The sequence below is a fragment of the Larus michahellis genome, chromosome 1 (genome assembly GCF_964199755.1).
Source record: "Larus michahellis chromosome 1, bLarMic1.1, whole genome shotgun sequence".
Classification (NCBI taxonomy): domain Eukaryota; kingdom Metazoa; phylum Chordata; class Aves; order Charadriiformes; family Laridae; genus Larus; species Larus michahellis.
This window is the reverse complement of record NC_133896.1, coordinates 55,224,328-55,246,389: the sequence shown is the minus strand read 5'-3', so window position 1 is coordinate 55,246,389 and position 22,062 is coordinate 55,224,328. Positions and strand designations below refer to the sequence as shown.

Sequence of the window (22,062 nt, the reverse complement as noted above, 5' to 3'; positions counted from 1 at the left end):
TGGCCGCCTTCTTAGCGCGGATACCTCCCTGCCAGGACCTGTGAGGCCCCGCCCGCGCACCGCCCCCGCCCGCGCGCCGGAGGTGTGAAAGGGGCGGTGTGACGCCATCGGGGCGCGACTTCATCTTTGTCAGTGAACAAAATGGCGCCGTACTGCGTCCTGGCGGCTCGGCTGCGGGTGAGCGGGGCGCCGGCGGCGGGACACATCGGCGGGCGGGGGCGGGGGTAGCGGGCGGGAACCGCAGTGGGGCGAGGACCGTTACCCGCCGGGCGGGCGGGCGGGCGGGCGCGGCCTCCGGCCCGCTCCGGCCCCTGCCTGTCCCCGCCTCCGCGTGTAGGTCAACGTGTCCCCGGCGCGGCCCAGCGCCCCGTTTCCATGGCGATGGCGGGGAGGCCGCCGCGGCGGTGGCAGCGCGGCCGCCTCCCGGGGCAGGGCGGCTCCCACTGCCGGGCGCAGCTGCCCCTCAAGGTGAGGGCAAGGTGAACGGGGCGGCGGGGATGAGGCCCGGCTTCACCGCCTCTCCCGCCCCGGCCGGACCCCGCCTGGGCGGGCCAGGATCACTGGCAAAGCCCGGGCCCGGTGGGACAGTGAGCCTGAGGGCATGGGCCCTAAGGGCGGAATCAAAAGCCTTTCTCTGGGGCCCGCACTTTTCTTCCTCTCAGCTTCTGTTTTTTTCCCCTTATCAGCTGCAGCAGCACAAGGTGACTCCTCGTTGTGTGAGTGAGTCCGAAGGTTCTCTATCTTTTGGCTGCTCTGTTTCAAAATTACTACTTTTAATAAAAACACAGGCCCTTGAGTGAAACAGATGCAAAGGTCTATATTATAAACAGGACCTAGGAAGACTGAAAAAGAGTCTGGACAGGCACATAAACTGCCTTTTTTTCCAAGGTAGTGATAGTGATTTTCATAGTCTTGACTGTTGTGACCTCTAAAAATCATATCTGCCTGTAATATGATCTCACCATAGAGATTCTCTTACCTGAGACATAGTTGTGTTTAATGTGTAGTCAATAATAAAGACTTAATGATCTTTTAAAGCCTGGAAGGCAAATATAGGCATGCAATTTTCTTTTTTTAGGGCTGCTAGCAGGGGTAAGGATGCCTGTGCTCCCTTTAATAAAGCATGTGATAAAGTGAGGCAATTTAACTTCTCAGTTTGCCATTTGTGACCTTGGCCCTTTTCCTAGGGAGCTGAAGTAAGAACTTGGCTTCTAGTATTCTGAAAGTACTTGGTGAAGCTTAATTCGTGTTTTATATTACTTTCTTACTTTAGAGGTAGATGTTTTATTCAAATATATATATTTTTTTAAATGTAAGCAGAAGTTACAGAATAGCACCATTTCAGTTAGTTTGCTATATTAATTCTTAATTGTTAAATAGTTTTTAATTTTTGAACAGAAATGACTACTCATAAAATGACGGCAAATTCTTTATTAGGTTAATTGAATTTGCTCTCATTTTATGGTGTGTCATCACATGAGAACAAGCAGTTATTTGCTAAAATTAATATTGTATAATGTAAAACAAAGGTTGTGCTAGCACAGTGAATATGGGGAATTTAGTATTCTGGGAGGCTGTCTTCTATTATCAGGCTCAGGGTACATGGTTTTTTCCTCCTCTGAAGGACTAAATTTGTGATGGTAATCAAACATGCTTCTAGGTGATCTTTAGGAGGCAAATTTTTTTTTTTTGCACGTATGTAGCAGCCTAGAGATTAATAAATACGTGGATCACCTTGCCAGTTGCTGTGATAGTGCCAGCATTGAGCATGGCACATGTTGTTAACATTGGTTCTACTCATTTCCTGTCCTAGAACTGTTTTGGTATTGGAACTGCACGGTAAGCTTGCCTCTGAGGGAAATAAATTGGAGTTAGGCCGGTTTGGTCTGACTGTCCTATTTAAAGTACAATTCTTTTAATAGCCTCAAAGGGTCAGGATCTTTTTCATGCCTATCTGAGAGATGCTTTTAGTAGCATCCCATTTCTGGAGCCACACTGGCTAAGGATTGACTGAGAGAGTAGTACTGTAAAACTCTAAACTGTCTGAAGTGTCAAGGGTTTATTGAAGGCCTTGTAGGTAAGTGCTGAAATTGTGTATGGGAAGCTTTGTGTATGCTGGCAAAATGCAGTGTTGGCTAGAGCTAAACTGGTCTTCAGAACACTAATTTTGGTTGCTCTTTGGAGGTGAGTCTAGAAAATTAGACTGCATTTACAACTTGATTATACCACACTGCTCTTTTTAGGCTGAATCGTGGTGAATGTTGGAAACTTGGACAGTGTTCTTAGATCTGAGGGGGTGAAGAAAGGTGCCTTCTAAAAGTCTTACATAGACAAAAATGATTCTCTCTTGTCTTCTGGAACTGACTGGCCTCAGTGATTGTTTTTTTTCCCAGTCTTACTGGCCGTCACAGAAACAGATCTTCAGTTTTCCACACTGCTCTTGCCATGCTCCATGACAGGATCCAGACAGGATCCTTCACCTCAGACATGCTCATTTCTTTCCCTTCCCACTTCCAGTAGCCTGAAGCTGTGGTCAAGCAGGAGTCAACTAACTTTGTATTGCTACTTTTGCCATTACCATTTGAATATTTATATATGGTATTTGAATAAAAATTACATTTCACGGAGCCATTTCATGACATAAAAAGATAGATGTGTATGTTCAAACTGAAAAGATTTTATCTGAAAAGTTTCTTTGCCCCTCTCTCTAGAGAGCCCTGCTTCAGTTTTCTATCATAATGAGCTTTGGTCCCAGGCAAGACTAGAATGCTAAGAAGCCTCTGCCGTTACTTTAATTTGCAAATCTGTTCTTCTGTACTCTGAATTATGGTGAAATTTATCTTCCGGTTTAATGGATCACAAGGAAGAACTCCATTAATCAGTTGTGTTCCAGGATTAGTTTGGGGGGGGCGGGGGGCAAGAAGAAATTACTGCGTTAAACCAAAATACCTTTCCTGGTCTGGGGAAGAGATGACTTTTCCATGAGCATTGATCAAATCGCTCAGTGTTGTTTTCCAGCTGCTCCAGCAGTTAGAGACTTTAACAAAATAATGGACATCTTGTGAGGTAAAGACAAAAAAAAAAAAAGAGGCAGTCCAAAACAAACACAGAATTTAGGTGGCCACTAAGTAAAGATCAGCTTATGTATGTTAAACAATGAGAAGCTGGATGGTGTTTGGTTTGTTTTGGGTTCATTTTTTTTTTTTTTTGCTAATGGAGGAAGGAAGAGACTCACCTCTGACACCTGTGATACGTTCTGAAAGTTCTAAACTAAAGTGCAGCACAGTGAAATTTGATGACTGGGTTTCCTTTGCACTCCTGGAGGAGCAATGCCCTCTCTTGTACCGCCATATTCACTTACTTAAGATATTTTTTTTTCATGAAAATGGTATGCAGCTGCTGTAGGTCTGTATTGCTCCTACCGAAAGCTGTATATCTAATAGTTTAGGATTGTTTGGTAAAAAATCAAACTACACCCTTATTGCTAGCGTGCTGGCTATTATGATCTCACCTAGATTTCCTGAACTTTTTCTTGTGTAAGATACTAACAAATGTTATCAAAAGGACAATAAAACAAGAGATTTGGATAAAAATTTGGTGACGTCTCATTGATTGTGATTATTTCCGGCAATGTTTTTTAGTGCTGGTAACAAGAAAACTGAAAAAATATTAATAGGGACAAAATAAAAATGCTTGAACAAATCTAAAGAATTGACTGGCATTTTTCATAATGCAAAAACAGTGGTCGGTACTCTGATTGTGTTCTGTGCAAGGAATATTTGCTGATTTACAGCCATACATACAAAATGGATATTTAGTGTTATACAGCTGTGTTTATTAACCTGTATTTATCAAAACCTTTTAACACTCAAGTAGAGGATGAATAGAAAAAACAGGATTAAGATTAAAGTGTGTTACGGACAGAGGAAGAATTCCAAACTCCTGTCTTCAGTCTGTTTCCAGACTTCTGGTGCTGATGACTGAGACTTTCAAAGGATGTAAGAAATGCGTGTGCCAAATCCCTGGAAGTTTTTATGGAGGCTGCCCTCTGACTCAGCTTTCAAAGCTGCGTGAGAGCCTTTTAACCTGGGTGCTGACCTGTCTCTTCTAGGTCAGGTGCTGTAAAGGTGCTTCTCCCATATTCCAGGGAACCGTTTCACTGTGGAGGCTGCCAAGCAATATTTGGTTGTGTTTTTTTTTAATGGCATTTTCTGCTGATGTGTTCAGCCTGCAGTATAATTAATCTTTCCTGCTGTTAACTCACCTGTGGGCCAAGTGCAAGGCTGTTCTTAGGGGAAACGTGAGGATGCCTTTGTGAGAGTGAACATAAAAATAACATGTGGATCTGCACAGCCAGGTTGGTGAAGCTGATGGGTTTGTTCCACAACTTACCTCTCTCCATCTCTGCATTACATCGTAGACCAGGCATGTACAGCAAAGTCACTCTTGCTACCACTGAAACGCAGCTCACCTTACATGAAAATACAATAAGCTTTGTAATGGTATGCAGCCACCCTGCATGGGGAACTTAGTGTGTGATAGTGGAACAGATGGGTATCTGCTCAGTCCTGTACTGTGTCACCTGCCAGCCCTTCAATATAAACTCAATACCAGTGAGCAAATACAAACCTAGGGTTAGCTTGCTTTGGAAACTGTGTAGGTTTTTCTCTACCATGGCTGTAACATGTCAGGAGCATAGCAAACTGGTGTTCGCTTAAGAATTATTTCAGCATTGCCTGAAAGCAGATTTCTCACTGAAAGTGTAAGGCATCTGGTGCTATAAATAGAAATGTAAAATAATTTGGTAAACACTACCTGTTCTGGGTAACCTGGTGTCTCACAGTTTCACATAATACATAGTATTGTACGATCAAATGTTCATTGGGTGCCTTTAAATATCTTTGCAATTTTTCTATTCCTCAGCCTGTAAAATCCCAGGAATAACAACTGAAAAACAATTGGTTTATTGATATGTTATAGGAATTTACTCTGCAAGGTTCCAGTGCTAATACTCTCCTTTTTTCAGCATGCCTTGAATAGTGGGATACGACGCTACCATGTTGCTCCTGTCCTGTGCCAGCGGGCCAAAGTGTCCATGAGCCACTTTGAGCCTAATGAACACATAAATTATGAAAAGCTGGAGAAGAACATCAACATTGTCCGTAAGAGGTAAGAGTGGAGGAGGTGAGGGGTCAGTGTGCAGAATTTAGCTCTGCGGTGATGGGAGAGGAGGAAGAAAATGTCATGGGGCCCTGCCATAGGGAATATTTACTAGGGAGAGGAGCTTTGAGCAGTGGCAGTTGCAAATGTAGTGAAGTATGAGTTGTAGTGTCTTCATGTAGTGGTGGAGCGCTGTGAGAAGAGCTGAAGGTTATGATGAAGCACTGCGACATGCAGAGAACCAGGCCAGTGCAGAGGAGGTGCTGGAAAGGGCTCTGTCCTCTTTGTTTAATGCCCTCTTTAAGAAGCCTTGATATTGGCCCATGCTTCTTTCTGGGGAAGCAGCGTGTGGGCAGTTGTCATTATAGGCTAATGCTCCTTTGCACTGTGTTTCGACAGTGAATGTTCTCCTGTGTTCCACTGTAGGCGTTAAGCATGGAAAGGAGGGCTAGGAATTCATAGCATATGTAAACATGGTGACCTTAATCTGCTGATAGAGGCTTGTGTGCCTGCTAAGTTGTTGTTCCTGCTCCACTTACCTCAGCAGCGGTTTGTATGACATGTCCTTCAGTCTTTGCGTCCTTTGTTAAATGCGGTAGCTCTCATTTCAAGTCATTGTATCTACTTAGTTACTTCTCAGAAGATCTCACCACTGACATAAATAGGTTCCTCAACTGATACAGCTGCAAGATGAAAGGTCTGAGGTCATGAAACTCTGCTTAGTTGTACTTGCTTGCTGTGGGATCTGGTATTTGTGAGTTGAGTTTGACCTCTGTCTCACCTCCACATTTGCTGTCCTGAGTTATCACTCAAGAAACAAGCAGAGTCAATGTTTCTTTTATTGTATAGGAAAATTATAAAAGACAGCATAAAGTGACATCAATTCATATACTTTTGAACTTTCTGGTCTGAGCCCTTGTTTTATCCGTCTGCCAGTTGGTATTTTAGTGCTGTAAGAAGAGCATGCAAGTTTCTGCATGTTAACAGTCTTAACAGTCTGAGTGATATAGGGAAGCGCTCTGTTACATGCTTATAAGGGCAAATGCTGAAGTACACAAGATGCAGATACTAAAATTCTTCTCCCCAGGCTTGACCGTCCCCTGACCTTGTCCGAGAAGATTGTATATGGACACCTGGATGACCCAGCAAAACAGGAGATTGAGCGAGGCAAGACCTATCTGCGCTTACGGCCAGACCGTGTGGCCATGCAGGATGCCACTGCTCAGATGGCAATGCTACAGTTCATCAGCAGCGGGCTGCCAAAAGTGGCTGTGCCTTCCACCATCCACTGTGATCACCTCATCGAAGCCCAGTCCGGTGGTGAAAAGGATCTTCGAAGAGCCAAGGTCACTATTGCAGGGACTTAAGTTCTGTATGTTTGAAAGCCTCTTTCCAGTCGAAGGAAGAGATTTTTTTATCCCCCCCCCCCCCCCCAAAGGACAGCCATGAATCAGATATGGTAACAGATTGCCTGTGGTGGTCAGCTCTGTAGATAGGTCAGATGCAGCAAAGAAACAGAGTAAATGGATCTTTGCAAGTTTCACAGATGAGATTCATCCATTACATGGTTTAAAGGACGGTGAATTTAGAAAAAGCTAGTCTTAATTGCTAATGATGGAAGCCCATGTGTGTTCTGGAGAGAGAAGATATTTCAGATAAGGGAAGAGGGAAAATGTATTTCAAAGGGGGGAAAAAAAAGAAGACAGGTTACTCCAGAAAGTTATGCTCTTTATGCTGCAGTATAACAGTGTGAAAAACTTCCTCAACATGTGTCTGTGTTGCACTGGTGTATCCTGGGGGGGAGAGCGAATAACTAATTTAGTTTCCCAAACCATTTGCTAGGGATTAGCTGAAGAACACTAACTGAAGCATGTGCAGCTTTCAGGGTGGGCGAGGGTAGGTATAATTGTGTATAAAAGCATGGAGGATGTCATTTTTTATTTAGGAGTTTCAATGTGATGTTTGTCTAACTGCTGATTCACTGCCTTTTTAAAATTTCCCGCTCACCGTTTTACCGCTTATTCCTCCGTAGGGCTTCTGTTAATTATAGACACATTCACCTCCGTCCTAGATACCACAATGCATCTGCCAAGAAAGGACATGCTCTTAGCGTAGCAGGGAGGTGGGGGAAATCTTGTTACTCCAAGTGAACCTAGCCTAAATCCACCAGGAGGAATTGTGCCTTGGACTTTGATACCAAAATTTACAAACAGTAAACAGTTTGTGGGGGCTGAGCTGCATTTTAAGATTTTAGTCCATATCTGTTCTCAGAAACTCCTAATGTCAAAGTAACTGCTTCTGTGTGTTTCTCCTTCAGGTCATAGTAAAGCAACTTATACCACTTAGGAGTGAATTTGGGGAGTTCTTGCTCCACTCATCTCAATCCTAAATTCTGCCCAAGTTGTGCGATTAAGAATTTGGGACTTACTAAATAACATAGTTTCTGTTCTTCCCTTCACCTCCTGTCTTCCCCTTTCCTCTGTTCCTCTATTTGTTCTCTGTAGTGCAATTATATTCTGCTGCAGCCCTGAGCTGAGCAGAGTGCCTCCTTTGCCACCCACTCTGAGCAGAGCAAGTAAAGGTCCTGCCTTCTTCTGACTGGGTTCTGCTTCTGCTCCTGCCAGTTGGCACACAGTGAATGCTGGCAGGGCAGAGAGTGGTTTGGATCTGCTCCTGGCACATCAGCGTGCTTTACTGGGGAAAGGATGCACAAACAGAGTGAAGTGACCCGACTCGCAGTGGAAAACGAGGCTTAAAGAACTGCTGCTGCCTCATGGGAAACTTAAGCAAATGTGTGCTGAGACAATTCTTCCATTATCTCCAGTTTCCCCTTTCTCTTTATTCTGAAGCATAGCTGCATGAGAACAGTCTTTAAGAAACTCTGTCCTCCTAGTGCTTATCTTATCTACTCTGCCACTCCTCTGCCAAGAACTATCAGGACATAATAGTGTCATACTTCCTTGGCAACCCTGGTTATTCTCACAAGCAATTTTCATGGTTTGACCTCCACCAATAATGGTGATAGTGCAGCAAGAAAGGCAGCATTGTGTGGGTCTTAAACAGGGGACTTTGTAGAATGAGAAATGACACTCACCAACTCCTCTGGCAGCGAGCAACTTACAGTTCCATTTCTTAATCTGTAAAAATAAAGCCAAAATGCTTATCTAAGGGTTTGAAATGCCTGCAAAGCATCTGTAAAGCAAAAAGAACAGCTGGTAGAGAAGGAAGGAGGGGCTAGGAGAGGGAAACAGATTTAAAAAAACAACACCCTGAGAATGCAAGAAATGACCAGAGCATTTTAAGTGCCTTATTGGCAGGGTTTTCCTTTAATTGTGCTGTTTCCCTTGTGCTGTTTGGAATCGGGAACTAAAAAAGATGCTTTAGTAGAGCTACAGGTTGGATGAAATTAAATGGCCTGTTACAACTGTCTGGCAAACAGCCTCGGTCCCTTTTGGTTTTAAGAGTGATGTGCACCTCCCTCTAGCTGCTACAGAACTGTGGAGTAAGCTGCAGAGAGGCATGGGAGAGAAGCGAATGTGCTTGAATGAGCTCTTGGTGTATGGAAGAACAAAAGATGTTACTAATGCTGTGTGTTTCCCTGTGTGAATAGGACATAAACCAGGAGGTGTACAACTTTCTAGCAACGGCTGGTGCCAAGTATGGAGTAGGATTCTGGAAACCTGGGTCAGGAATCATTCACCAGGTAAAGTGTGTGTGTGTTTGCAATCTTTGAGCATGGAGTAGCTCATTTACCGTATGGAGAAGAGAGAGCTCAAGTGCAAACCCTCAGAGAATTTCACCAGCTTAGGGAAACAACTTGCTTTCCTTGAGGCCGGTGAGGTTTCTTGCTTGCTCTCTCTGTTATCTTGACAACAGTGTTTTTTCTTAAAGGTTATTTTGGACAAACTGTAACCTGATGCGTGATTAGGTAGTGCCAACAGCATGCCATGTGAATCACAGAAGCTTGAAATATCTTAACTGCTTATGGGCTGGCTCCTCTTGGTACGATTGGGACAGTAAGGTGATGCCATGAGCTAATGTGAATTGCTTTTGATGGTAAGGAAAGCAGCTTTGGGAACATGTCTTTCTTAGGATTATTTTGTATGCACTTGGTTCCATTAAAAGACAGGAGAGTATATGAGGACACCAAACAGAGCAGCTGACTTTGAGTACTCAAGAATGGCAACCTATTAACAAGTTGCTATGTGAATTTGAATAAAATGCAAACCAGTTTCCAACAGCTTCCAAGACTGAGATTCTCTTGTTATAGCACTTGCATCTTAGAAGAATATGACTGTCACAAGATAGCTTACCAGTTAATGAGGCTTTTTGTTTTTTAAAACCAGCACCTCTGGCAGGATTTCCCTAACTTGCTCACAGATGATTTGCTTTATCGGTCCAGTAGACATTTTTCATGGTTCCTCTGAGTCGCAGGCAGTGAAAAAGGGAAGTGCGGCACAAAGCAAAAGGAGTAGAGAGGAGAATGGATGACTGGTAAGCATCCGGTCATCAGGGAGCTTGTGACTAGGTGCAGGCAAGAGCTCTCTGCTGTTTTCTTAGCTACAAAATGAGTTACTAAGGTTACCTTAACTTGGTGTGACGCAACAGAGAAAGGAAATAGAACAGGTGAACTCCCCAAAAGGTTATGGCAACACCTCAGGTCATTTGTGCTCTGAAACCAGTCGTAACATCTGTCATGTGGCAACATAGCTCCATGCTGTGGTTACCAGCTTTCTTGTGGCTGACTTTCTCTGGCTGTAGAAAATTGGTCACATTGTGTAGATTCAGAGTCCAACTCTGGCAAAGCGATCTTTCTCGCACAAGTACATTAATGTGAGCTACAAGCAAATAAAGCTGAAAGTACTAGAAGCAAAGCTTTGGTCTTCTCAGTAAAAGGCCACCTTAGTTCTGTCCAAAACATTCTGTGGTGCACATGCTGTGGGTTCTGTGTCTCCCAAAAAGGCAGTCCATAATGTTGGTATGGCACATATGCAGTGAAAAGTTCATTAGCTTGAGTTCACTACTGTGTTGCTACCATAGAAAACTCATAAGTTTTCATTAAAGAACTGTTTTGTGGTTTTGTTAATAGTTGAAGAGTCTTGTGTGGAATCAATAGCAGTGATAAGGGAAGGGCAGCCTCTTGTTTTATGTGTGAGGGATTCTTCTACGTGATTAGTTTTTGGCTGGCAGCGTGGTTTGGAGGAACCTGTTGATATTCTACTGCTATGGGAGCATAGAATATGGAAGGTCTCACTAGCATTGGATAGGCGAGCTGACTTGCTCAGCAATTGATTAAGTGTGCGGAAACTAAGGAGCAGACTCTTGAGCTCAAACAAAGCTGGCACCTTAGCAAAAGATTAAACTGGAAGGAAGGAGTCTTCCAGTGAAAAAATGGAGATAACTTTCTAAGTTTTATTACTGTCCTGGGATAAGCAAGGATCCTGGGGCTGAGACTTGGTACCTTGTTCTGTCGTTACATTCTCCACAAGGACTTTGAAAGAGAAGTGAATTTCCAATCCAAATCCAAATTCAGTTACTTTCTTGCTACTGAAATCTGCAAATACAAACTGATGTAAATTCTTGTTTTCTTTCTTGCTGTCTTCCCCCTTCTTTTCCAAAAAACAAGCAAGCAAACAATCCATTTTTGCTTTCAGATCATACTGGAGAACTACGCCTACCCTGGGGTTATGTTGATCGGCACAGATTCACACACCCCCAACGGAGGTGGCTTGGGAGGAGTCTGCATTGGTGTGGGTGGAGCCGATGCCGTAGATGTCATGGCGGGAATCCCTTGGGAGCTCAAATGCCCAAAGGTAGGAGCAGAAGGAATTCTAGTCTTTGACGTGAAGGGTGAGATGCAAGATGTGTAAGAAATGTTGATTTTCAGGCACTACATATATAAGGCACTATATACCATTTCAGTCTTGTTTGTAATCACACATTGGCTCAAACAGCTGGTGGATGATTCATTGGTAGTTCTGAGTTTCCATTTTCAGCCTTTTTATTCAGGGACTGAGAGAGATAAGTGAGTAATGATCTCCCTTCAGTTGGCCCTGTCAGTGGTTTCATCCCTTGCGCACATGTTCTGATATTTCAGGATTTTCTCCTTTTTGGTATTGTAACCACACAGATTCTTAGGAAAAATTCAGAGGAATTGTTTTTGCTGCTGAAAGGAAATGGTGTCAGCATTTATTATTTTTTCTTTCCAACTAATCTTGCTCAGGTTATTGGTGTAAAACTGACTGGCAAGCTTTCAGGCTGGAGTTCTCCTAAAGATGTGATCCTGAAAGTGGCTGGCATCCTCACTGTCAAGGGTGGGACAGGCGCCATCATCGAATACCACGGGCCTGGTGTGGATTCAATCTCTTGCACTGGTAGGACAACACAAATCTCTTATCTGAGCAGATTGTTTTTGGAGCTGGGTGTTGAGTTGTCTGTAGAAGCTGGGAAGGGAATCAGGCAAGAAGTACTAAATGTTCTCCCTTGGCCTGGCCAGGTGATTAGTACACAGCAAACTGGGAGAGTGGATGAGAGTGGTATAACAAGATAGCATTCCCTCTTGGTGATAAAGTGACCTCTCTCCACTAAATGTTGTTATGACTTTGAGAACACTGAATGGTTAATTGTGAAGAATCCTGTAAGGTGGTGCATCAGGATAAAAGTAAGGGTGGAGGTATTTCGGTGTATGCTTAGAGGGTGGAGATGTCAAAGATAAAGGATGACATTTGAATTTCAGCCAAAATAGGCAGTGGACAGAGGAAAGAAACAGGTTAAGGGGGTACGTGGGTGACAGCTGCTAAAGAAAAAGCTTTTTAGAAAAGCAGGACAGAGGGGAGACCAGAAAGCAGCAGTTTGTAACGTGCAGTCTTACACTAGCTAATTGTGGGTCTTGGGTGCTGAATTCGAACCAGCGTTGTCCGTAATGGTGCTAGTTAGGACCAAATTATAAGAAGTGTCCCTTTCTTTGGCTTGAAGTGTAGCCTTCAAGCTGGCCTTCTCTTCGCTGTTTGCATGGCTACAACTTGGAATATTTGGTTTTACAAACTGAGAGGTATTTGGGATTTTTCTTCTGTGAAATCAGAGGAACTTGACCTATAATATCTGCTTCTAGCTCATTAAAGGTAAACCAGCAGCTTCTACAGCTTCATTGCTGTGTCCTTGAAAGGCATGGGTGATCACAGAGCTGTGAGCAAACATTTTTTTTTTTTTTATTGTGTTCCGTCACTGGAAACTTTTTATTCAACCAGTAAATTTCTCACAAATTTCTGGCTCTTCCAGTAAAGACAAATGAGGTGGTAGGGAGGGACAGGACACTTGTTGCAGGTAGCAGAGCCACTGCTCACTGCTGTAAATATATTTGGTGCTCAGTGCAGACAGGGGGTTCCCTGTCATCCCTTCCAGTATCTGCAAGAATCAGTGTAGCTTTCAGCTCCTTCCTTGCAGAACAGTCTGGTCGCAGGCACTGTATCATTTGGAAATGTCAGGGGCTGAGCCAGCTGTTATGTAGTCAGTGTGTCCTCTCTGTGGAATCTGGTTTCTGTGGCTAATGCCCTGATCTCTCTTGGCTTTGCTGTCTTTTCCATGGACTGACTTTTAGAAAATTGGATGGCCTTGGACTTTCTCATTGACCCTATAGTCTCTTCTCCCACTCCTTCTCTAGGAATGGCAACAATCTGTAACATGGGGGCAGAAATCGGAGCTACCACATCGATCTTCCCTTACAACGCACGAATGAAGAAATACTTGGGCAAGACTGGGCGAGCTGGTAAGAGGGTTTGGGGTTTGAAGGTGGGTAGAGGTGTGGGTTCAAGTGAAGGTGTATTCTGGGAGCAGCATCCTCTTACAGTGGTGTCCGATGTGACTTCTGACCTTGCTTGGTCCCACAGGTCATCTGATACAAGCAGGGAGTGTGTAGATGAAGTGGCTGGGGAAGTATATGGTGGACTCCCTGTGTTTAGCTGTTCCAAGCTTTTTCTTTGCCCTCGTATGTGCTGCACTTTTCACATCTTCCTCCTTTCTTACTCCAGACATAGCTGCACTGGCAGATGAATTCCAGCAACACTTGGTACCGGATGCTGGTTGTCAATATGACCAGGTGATAGAAATCAACCTCAGTGAGGTAAGGCTTCCTTCCTTGTTGCCATCTTGGATGTTGTGATGTGACTCTGCTTTGTGTGAATGAGGACCAAGCTGGGAGTTTGATGCAACACCCCTGGTGCTATGGCTAGAACATATAAAAAACACATCTGCTTCACGACAGCTCCTGCTCTGGTGTTTGTGTAAGAGAATCCTATTTAAACAGCTTCCAGATAGAGCTATGAAAGGAATTGATTTGCTGCTGTGTTTTGGGGTTTTTCTTGGCTACTGTAATTTCTGACTTTGTCGCTGTTTCTTAAAGCTGAAACCGCATATCAATGGACCTTTCACACCAGACCTGGCGCACCCTGTGTCAGATATTGGTGCTGTGGCAGAAAAGGAGGGCTGGCCTGTTGATATCAGAGTTGGTGGGTAGCATTTGCTCTTTCCTCTGTCTTCATCCTTGTGGCATAAATGTTGCTGTCTTGGGATAAGCGGTTGGTCACATAGCTTGGGATATATTCCGTTAATTACTGCTGTATGTCCTTTGACTTTGCTGCAGTGTCATCTGCTCATGGCCATATGAATTTGCTGGGAAGAGTACTGACCACCTGGGCCAGGTGTGTGGGATGAGATCTGGGATAGGTTTTTTTTTTAATCTCAAGAGGCAGACAAGTGTTTTTTTTCTTCTTGGAAACTTTTGAGTGATTGGGTTGACAGGGATGTTACCTGTTGTTGTTAAAAGTCTGATGCGTGGATTTGTCTGTGCAAAGATCTGTCAGGATCATGATTGTGAGTCCTCACAGCAGTTGGCTGTTGAGCTCTCAGGACATGGTAAAGTTTGTACTTGCTTTCCTAAAGAGCAGGCTTGGATATTTTTATAGTCAGTTGTGGGATGGTAACCTGTTGGCTGGCTTCTCAAATGTTGCTCGCTGGGGAATGAAACGAATGTAAATACATTGTAAAGGCCACATCCCAGGTGGGAAATGTATTATTCGATGGTGAGGCAAATATAGGATCAAGAGCAGCTGTAACTGAAAGAGAATTTATTTTTTGCTGGTTAGCACCAGAATGCTGTCAGGACGATACAGTATGTCCTCATGTGGTCTCCATGCTGTAATAAAGGATGCTTTCTTGTCATCATTTCCTCCATTTCTTGCCATCTTGCCTTTTCTGTCCTTGTGGAACAATACCTCACTGTGGTAATTTGCTTAACCAAAGTGCAAGCAGGTGATGCTTGGATCTTGTGAAACAATAACCAGACTAGTGACCAGGTAGTGTGTTTTGACTGTGCAACCTCCAAAGTGGGACAAGGGATTGCTTGCGACCACAGTATATTGCTGTGAGACTTGTCAGTGTTAGTACCTGAAACTGTTTCAGATTCTTTGTCAACAGAAAAGGTGGTTGTCTTTTGCCTTTTCTGCTGAGAGATGGGTCAGGGAGAAGTTCCCTAGAATCAGGGCTGCAGTAACCACCTCCCTGTTTCTGTCAAACACCACAGGCTTGATTGGCAGCTGCACCAACTCCAGCTATGAGGACATGGGACGTTCCGCAGCAGTGGCAAAACAGGCACTAGCGCATGGATTGAAGTGCAAATCAAAGTTCACAATCACACCGGGCTCAGAGCAGATCCGTGCCACCATTGAAAGAGACGGTTATGTGAGTATGGCTGCTCTTTACGCTTCCAAACAGTAAGCGTTAAACTCTCTTCCACACAGCACACGGGAGTCCAGAGGCAGCTAATGGAAACCTCTTAAACTTTGCCTTCACTTATCACTAGAGGTGCAATTACTGATGTAGTAACCAGCATGTGGGTCCTGCTGTCACCTTGACAGTGTTTTGGCCTGATATCTTTACTATCTGGGCGTATAAGAATGGAATTGGAACTGGACAGAGCTCAGACAGTTATCGGGAACTGGGGCCCTGAGGAGGTAACAGTATGCATAGTAAGGGATGCCTCGTGCTCCTGGGATTCTGTGGATGGCCATGGCTGACAAAGGGCTAGCACCCACCTGCAATCCAGTTTTCTCCTTTAAGAACAGTTCAGGATGTGAGCAAGCCCTTTGTCCAAAGGTGGTTCCCATTTTAGACTAAACTTATGGCAAAACTCATATTTGATTTAACACGAGTGTTTCTGTAGAGGAACCATCACCTGCTTTCTCCCCTTTTCTGTGCAGAAAATTATGTTTTAACTAGTCCTAGTATTTATGAAATGTTAGATGGTGTCACAGCATGGCCTGTAGATGTGTCCAGCCAGTGCTTAATGCCTCCTCCATCCAAGTCCACAGTCACGCCTTTCCTTAACAGCTGCCCTCTTAATTGAATCATGCGTTGAACAGACTGAGCAGACACACACACTTCCCTGCCCTTTCACCAATTCTCTCCTTACACGGACAGGAAGTGTGCAGGATATTGATCAGACCAGACACTGCCCTTCAGTCAAATATCTGCGAGTAGCCGGATTGCTCCATTTGAAGTAGGTAGAGAATGGGAACACCATGGCAAGTCATCTGGTGCTCTTGCCCAGTGTTACTGTACAGCTTTACTGGGATTGAACCCCATGTATTTATAAAAGCGACTCAAAACGTGCAAATGCAACAAGGAGGGGATTTTTCTCGGGTTTGGTGCTTTCTGTTAGAAGGCAGGTGTCCTCTTCCCCCGAAAAAGCAAACCCAGAAACGTATTCCATTCTTTCTACTGGTAACAAAGTTGTTCTCTGCCCCCAGGCGCAAATCCTGCGAGATGTTGGAGGGCTCGTTCTTGCCAACGCTTGTGGGCCATGCATTGGCCAGTGGGACAGGTAAAGTGAAAGACGGACCTCACTGTAGCTTTGTATCTTTTAGCTCCTAAAGTGCTCTGTGAAGCCAAATTTGATTGTAAATATAACACACTGGGAATTAAAAGTAAATGGTTAAAAACCCTTTGGCCGTAGCAGTCTGATGTGCACTGGAGGAGGAGAAATGAAAGACTGTAGATTCATATTGAGCCTTTAGATGAATGAAGCTGCAGAGTGGCCACAAGTGTGGCCACACATGTAGGCTTCTGACAGTGGGCAAAAAGTGGGGAGAGAGATTGATTGTCTGTGAGAACATGGACTGGAGTTTGTATGGTCCTTTTAAAACAGGAAAAGTGAATTGGTCCAGCTTCAATCATTGGAGTGGCAGGGAGGAAAATTCCCAATAGAAGGGATGGGAGACATTCTCATGTAGCTTTGTCATCGCTAATGGTGGGGTGTCCAAAGGCAAGGTACTTACCTGATTATTTTTTAGACAATTCAACAGTGCACAACATGGGCTATGAAAACTACTCCAGGAATCAGAGTCTGACTTGGTTTCGCACTGTCCTTGGTTTTGAGTGTGTGCTTAAGGGAGGAAAACTTGTCCAGGCACCAATTCATATTTCCAAAAGATAGTGATTGCTACCAAAACCAAGCTGGGGAATTTTAGCAGCGAGACACCTAGAAGCAATATTCCCTTTGGATTTGATGACCATGTTTCTTTCACAGGAAGGACATCAAGAAAGGAGAGAAAAACACAATAGTTACGTCCTACAACCGGAATTTCACAGGTCGCAATGATGCCAATCCGGAGACTCATGCATTTGTGACCTCTCCAGAGGTAAGAGACAGCCAGAGGGAGGTTCTGGAATAGTTCAGGGTGTCTGGGGAGATAATTCCTCTGCCTGCAGAAGAGACAAGGTGTAGCTTGGCTGCTGGCTTTGAGACTGTTAGGCATGGGACTTTCAAATGGAGGGGGTAGAATATGCCTTTAAATATGTAATTTTTTCTTTCAGATTGTCACAGCCCTGTCCATTGCTGGCACTCTCAAATTTAACCCCGAGACAGATTACCTGACAGGAGCAGATGGGAAGAAGTTTAAGCTAGAAGCACCTGATGCAGATGAGCTGCCCAAGCTGGTAACTGCTCGGTCTGGAGATGGAGTGGGGGAAGGCCTGTCACTAGTTGGGTTTTATATGCAGTAAGGGAACTTCCATGCACTGGCCTCTTCCTTAGTGTTAAAGCTAGAATGGGTGCAGTTGCCTGCATTGGCCTGTTTTTTATGTGCTGCTGGGGATGGCTGCGGCTGATGATTCTCCTTTCTTCTTTGGAAGGAGTTTGACCCAGGCCAGGACACCTATCAGTACCCTCCCAAGGATGGCAGTGGGCAGCACGTGGATGTGAGCCCCACCAGCCAGCGCCTCCAGCTTCTTGAGCCCTTCGATAAGTGGGACGGCAAGGATCTAGAAGACATGCTGATCCTCATCAAGGTCAGGAGCAACGTGGGGGAACACTGGCTGTAACAGGACTGCTCGAACCGGGGTTGGCACATCAATTGTGTGCCTTTAAGCTATCTGTGATTCCCTCTCCTACAACTGTGTTGGTATGGAAAGTGAAGCAAGAATCTTCCTTCCTTCCAGGTGTTTCCTTCTGGTACTTCTTTCTATTATAACTAGGAGACTTTTCTCCTTTGGGCTAGTGGTTAGCTAATACCATGAAAAATGAAGTTTGTTATAGCATGTAATACGATCCTACCCGTACTATGCAGTCTGCAGAATTTCTCCTGTTTATAACCTGCAGCGGAAAGGTGGATGGGATGGGTTCTTTAATTAGCATCTCTAATACCTAACTGTTCTAAGATGCATTTTGTCTGAAATGAGGTCGTTAGGAACTTTTAATCCATCAGTATGTGTGTTCTCTTCCCATTTTATAGAAAGAGAAATCACTTCACAATAAACATTGCATTTCAGTCTCTTAATAAAGGCACGGGTTTCTCCTCACTGTCTGTGGTGAGTTAACAGGATGAAAACTTCAGTTAATACAGTGATGGGTTCTGAAATGCAATCCCGTAGGAATTGACCTTCAGGAACACTGCTGATTTTCAGTGTCAGAGAGTTGCAGGGATTCCCAAGGGCCACACTGAGCCATGCTTGAATTTTTGACACACATAATTCCTTTACAAGCACTTTGGGACTTACCTGTTGGAAGGCCATTACGTCTGGTTGGGAATTCTGTTCTTACAAGCCGAAAAGGCTTCTGTGCAGATTGGAAACACTTGGCATGTTGCTGAACTCCCCCAGCAGGGGAGGCTGAGCTGTCGCAGGAAGGACTTAATTGCTTTTTGTACCTGAAGAACCTGCTGCTGAGGGAAGTGAGGATGTGGCAGGAGGTGTCATGGCTAAGCTCATTTTTGCAATTTCCCCTTTGGAACAGGGTTGTTCTTCCTACACAAAACATGCAAAATGACCACCGTGTTCTACCTTAGAGTGCCTTGATTCTGTAACAGATGCAATTGTCTTGGGTTTGTGCCTTTAAAAAGAGATATGAAGATCAGGATCCTTCACAATAACAAGTGTTGAGGAAGGGTCAAGTCACTGATCCATCCTAAGACATTCTTCTCTTCTGCTACCCTTTAGGTAAAAGGGAAGTGCACCACTGACCATATTTCTGCAGCCGGACCGTGGCTCAAATTCCGTGGGCATCTGGATAACATCTCCAACAACCTGCTCATCGGCGCCATCAACATTGAAAATGGCAAAGCCAACTCCGTGAGGAATGCGTTAACCCAGGAGTTTGGGCCAGTCCCAGACACAGCCCGTTACTACAAGGTGAGATTTTCCCCTGACGCATCTATTTTAAGAGGATGTTTACACTTTGGGCAGTCTGTGCCAAGACTGAGGATCTCACCCTCCTGCTCTCAAGTTACAGCAGCTGTGAATTCACTCAGTGTTGAGGCTTTTTCTTGAGACTTACTCTGATGGTGGCAGGTCCTGTAGGAGATTCTCTCCCTACCTGGTATGGGGAACAGGGAGGAGAATCGGGTGACCCAGAGGGACCAGAAATCATAGATGAAGGGGGAAGAACTCCTTTAGGCACTGCACCCCTTACAAGGCACGGGTGTCATCAGACCATAGCTCAGTCTTCCCTCCTGGAGCGTTTCACCTGTGACTAGTCTAATGTTAAAATAAATTCTAATCTTGTCCCCTTCATTCTTTAAGACTTGGCTCAGAACCTCAAGAAATGTCCTTTTGCCGTCTGGACAGCTTGGCAGCGGTCTCAGATTGGTTCTTCCAGTAGATAGAACTTAAAGTTTTCCATACTGCTTCCACAAGCAGAGCAGGGATTATGGCTGGTGTGAAAGCGGCTCCAGCACAGGACCATGGAAGGAAAGGTGGCAGCAAGGATTTGCTCAGAGTCTCAAGGGCAATCCTCCTCAGCCCTCATTAGCGAAGGATGGCAGTGCCTAACTGCTGTGAAGCACTTAATTCCTTTATTTCTGGCCTTCCTCAGAACCAAGGGACCCTTCTGGGAAAAGGGATGGCACAGCAATGTCAGTAGGGTAGCACTGAAATTAGAGGGTGGGTGGGTATTTGTTATTAATTCCTCACGTTGCGTGACTGCAGAAATGTAAATCTGTTTCTTTTGTCACAGAAAATGGGTGTCAAATGGGCAGTTATTGGGGATGAAAACTACGGTGAGGGATCAAGCCGGGAGCATGCTGCGTTGGAGCCACGTCATCTGGGGGGCAGGGTGATCATCACCAAGAGCTTTGCCAGGATCCACGGTGAGTGGCGTTTCCCCTGTGATGTGTGTAAACAGGATGTGTTTGGTTTGGGTGGAAGCAGTGTCCACCTTGCCCCAGGGCTCAACACCTATGGGCACAGACCCCATCTACTGGCAGATCACATGGTCCCTCTGGTCAGGAATCCTATTACAGATCTAGTTAGATATGCCACAAACGGTGGGCATGCTGATTTTGCTACAAAGATAGTAATTGTTGCTGGAATACTATTCTGAGAAGCACTGGGCAGCCAGAAGGCAGTCCTGATGCCCTGCGGCAGCGTTGTTACAAGCGCGCTTGGTGGTTTGTTTTCCGCAGAAACCAACCTGAAGAAGCAAGGTCTACTGCCACTCACCTTCGCTGATCCAGCAGACTACAACAAGATTCATCCTGTGGACAAACTAAGCATCGTGGGGCTGGCAGACTTCGCACCTGGAAAGGTAACCGGGCCTCTTGTCTTTGCATCTGGTGGGGCAGGGATGTGGCCGTGACGGGGAACAGTGTGGAGCTGTGTCCTCGGGGCCTGAAGCAGCGCAGGCACCCGTGGGCTGCGTGACGTGCCAGCCAGGTGAGACACTGACCAGTGGTCCAGGGGGCTAGAGAGCAGGTCAGAACCAGGTTGCGTTATTCTGAACTGTTATGAGAAACCCTGGTATGACATTCTGAATTCCTGGACTTGTTGCCATAAGCATGAGTGCTTCCCTAAAAGGAACTGCACCCACAAGTCTATGCTAAGACCCACCCTGAGCTATGATATTCCATTTTCAACCCTTTAAAAACATGTCGGAATTTTACTGTGAGAAGCTTCGGTTAACTTGCTCCCTTGAAAGAGAAGCGGGGGAGGGAAATAAAAACTGTCTTCTTCCTTTAGCCTCTGAAATGCATCATCAAGCATCCCAATGGGAGCCAAGAAACAATCATGCTGAACCACACCTTCAACGAGTCGCAGATAGAGTGGTTTCAAGCTGGCAGTGCCCTGAACAGAATGAAGGAGCTGCAGCAGAAATCAAGCTAAGTGCGCACAATGCCCCCAGTGCACTGGACTCGATTCAGCTTTGGCATTTTCATGAAAGTGCAATTCCATGCCTACTGTTGGAATAAATGTCTGATCAAATGTAACCATAGCTTCCTTTTTGTTATGGCACTTCCTCTTCACTGACACTATGAAAAGGGAGTGTGGCTAGGCTTACTTTTGTCTTTTAAACTTCCCAGCTCCCTTTTTCTATTTTGGCTCAATTTTGGTTGTCCCACAGTTATTTATATTTGGAAATAACCAGCTAAGGTGGGTTTGTCTGCTCAGTTGGTTGTTTTCTTGCCCATTCGTTTTACTGATGGCTAAAGAAATAAAATTAAAATAAAGAATGTGACCATCTCTTCTGCCTCCCTCGTGCTGTATATTCACAGTTCTCCTCTTCAGCCCCTGCTTCCCCTGTCACTGTTGCTGGGAGGGTGGGAAAGAAATTCTTGGAGATACAAGATGGTACCTGCCCAGTTATTATTCTGGAAATCACTGCTGTGCACAAAAACACATGGTTAAAAAAAGAGCCCTCACAGCTGTCTTGCACTGTTTATCCCTTGATATTAACCTGCTGCAGGCCACACTCATGACTGTTGCTGCCTTCCCAACTACATTCATGTCCAGGACAAGTGACGCTACTGCAGCAATGACAAACCTGCAAGGAGCAAGTGACTTATATGCTTTCCTGGTGTTGTGCAGTAAACTAGTTTCCTCAAGCACAGCTTGCCTTCTCAACAGGCGCCTGCTGTTGGGGAGCATCTCATTAGATCAGCACGTAAAGCCCTCTGGCTACCGCCTTGCTACGCTCCTGGGAGCTCCAACCCCGTGAAATGAGAGCTGAGCACAACAGCTCCTTGGAGGTACCTGGGCTCTTTCCTGTCCCTAGACACAATCTGTGCGGAAGCCTCGCTGTTTGGTGAGGCTCTAACTGGCTTCTCCCAAATTTCCACCTCTACAAACAGCTGGGGGGGTTGTAGCTGTTTGTTTCCACCATGTCTAGCTTGATTGCATGTCTGAGCGCTACCGCTCTATAGCCGGCACTCAGTAAGCTTATTGTTTGCGCAGATGGACCTCAGTTACTATGTGAATCTAAAGAATTCTAGGCTCCCTTTTAATTAGGGCAATGCACCAGGAGTAACAGTTCAGAATTAAGGGGTTCTAACAGCGCTGCGGGGAGGGCGCTGGTGACTCAGGCTTTGTTTCCTCAGTTGGAGGTTAAGCAGACCCGCTATCCCAGGGAATTATAGTCCC

At 45.0% G+C, this 22,062-nt stretch overlaps 1 protein-coding gene across 1 annotated transcript; it reads left to right on the top strand.

Moving 5' to 3' along the window:
- Nucleotides 1–14: 14 nt before the first annotated feature.
- ACO2 (aconitase 2) lies at nucleotides 15–21,165 on the top strand. The gene is made up of 18 exons (XM_074577964.1): nucleotides 15–177; nucleotides 5,027–5,169; nucleotides 6,248–6,506; nucleotides 8,771–8,863; nucleotides 10,815–10,973; nucleotides 11,384–11,534; nucleotides 12,821–12,925; nucleotides 13,188–13,279; nucleotides 13,559–13,664; nucleotides 14,738–14,895; nucleotides 15,963–16,036; nucleotides 16,742–16,853; nucleotides 17,029–17,151; nucleotides 17,347–17,502; nucleotides 18,649–18,840; nucleotides 19,664–19,796; nucleotides 20,112–20,233; nucleotides 20,665–21,165. The coding sequence occupies exons 1-18, from the start codon at nucleotides 142–144 to the stop codon at nucleotides 20,806–20,808; spliced, it is 2,358 nt and encodes a 785-aa protein (XP_074434065.1). The 5' UTR covers nucleotides 15–141; the 3' UTR covers nucleotides 20,809–21,165.
- Nucleotides 21,166–22,062: the final 897 nt, after the last annotated feature.

Excerpts from the sequence above, each read along its gene's own strand:
- ACO2 (XM_074577964.1), top strand. The coding sequence starts at position 142 with ATGGCGCCGTACTGCGTCCTGGCGGCTCGGCTGCGG. Across the intron at positions 10,974-11,383 it reads GGGAGCTCAAATGCCCAAAG|GTTATTGGTGTAAAACTGAC; the intron begins GTAGGAGCAGAA and ends AATCTTGCTCAG. Across the intron at positions 20,234-20,664 it reads CAGACTTCGCACCTGGAAAG|CCTCTGAAATGCATCATCAA; the intron begins GTAACCGGGCCT and ends TTCTTCCTTTAG.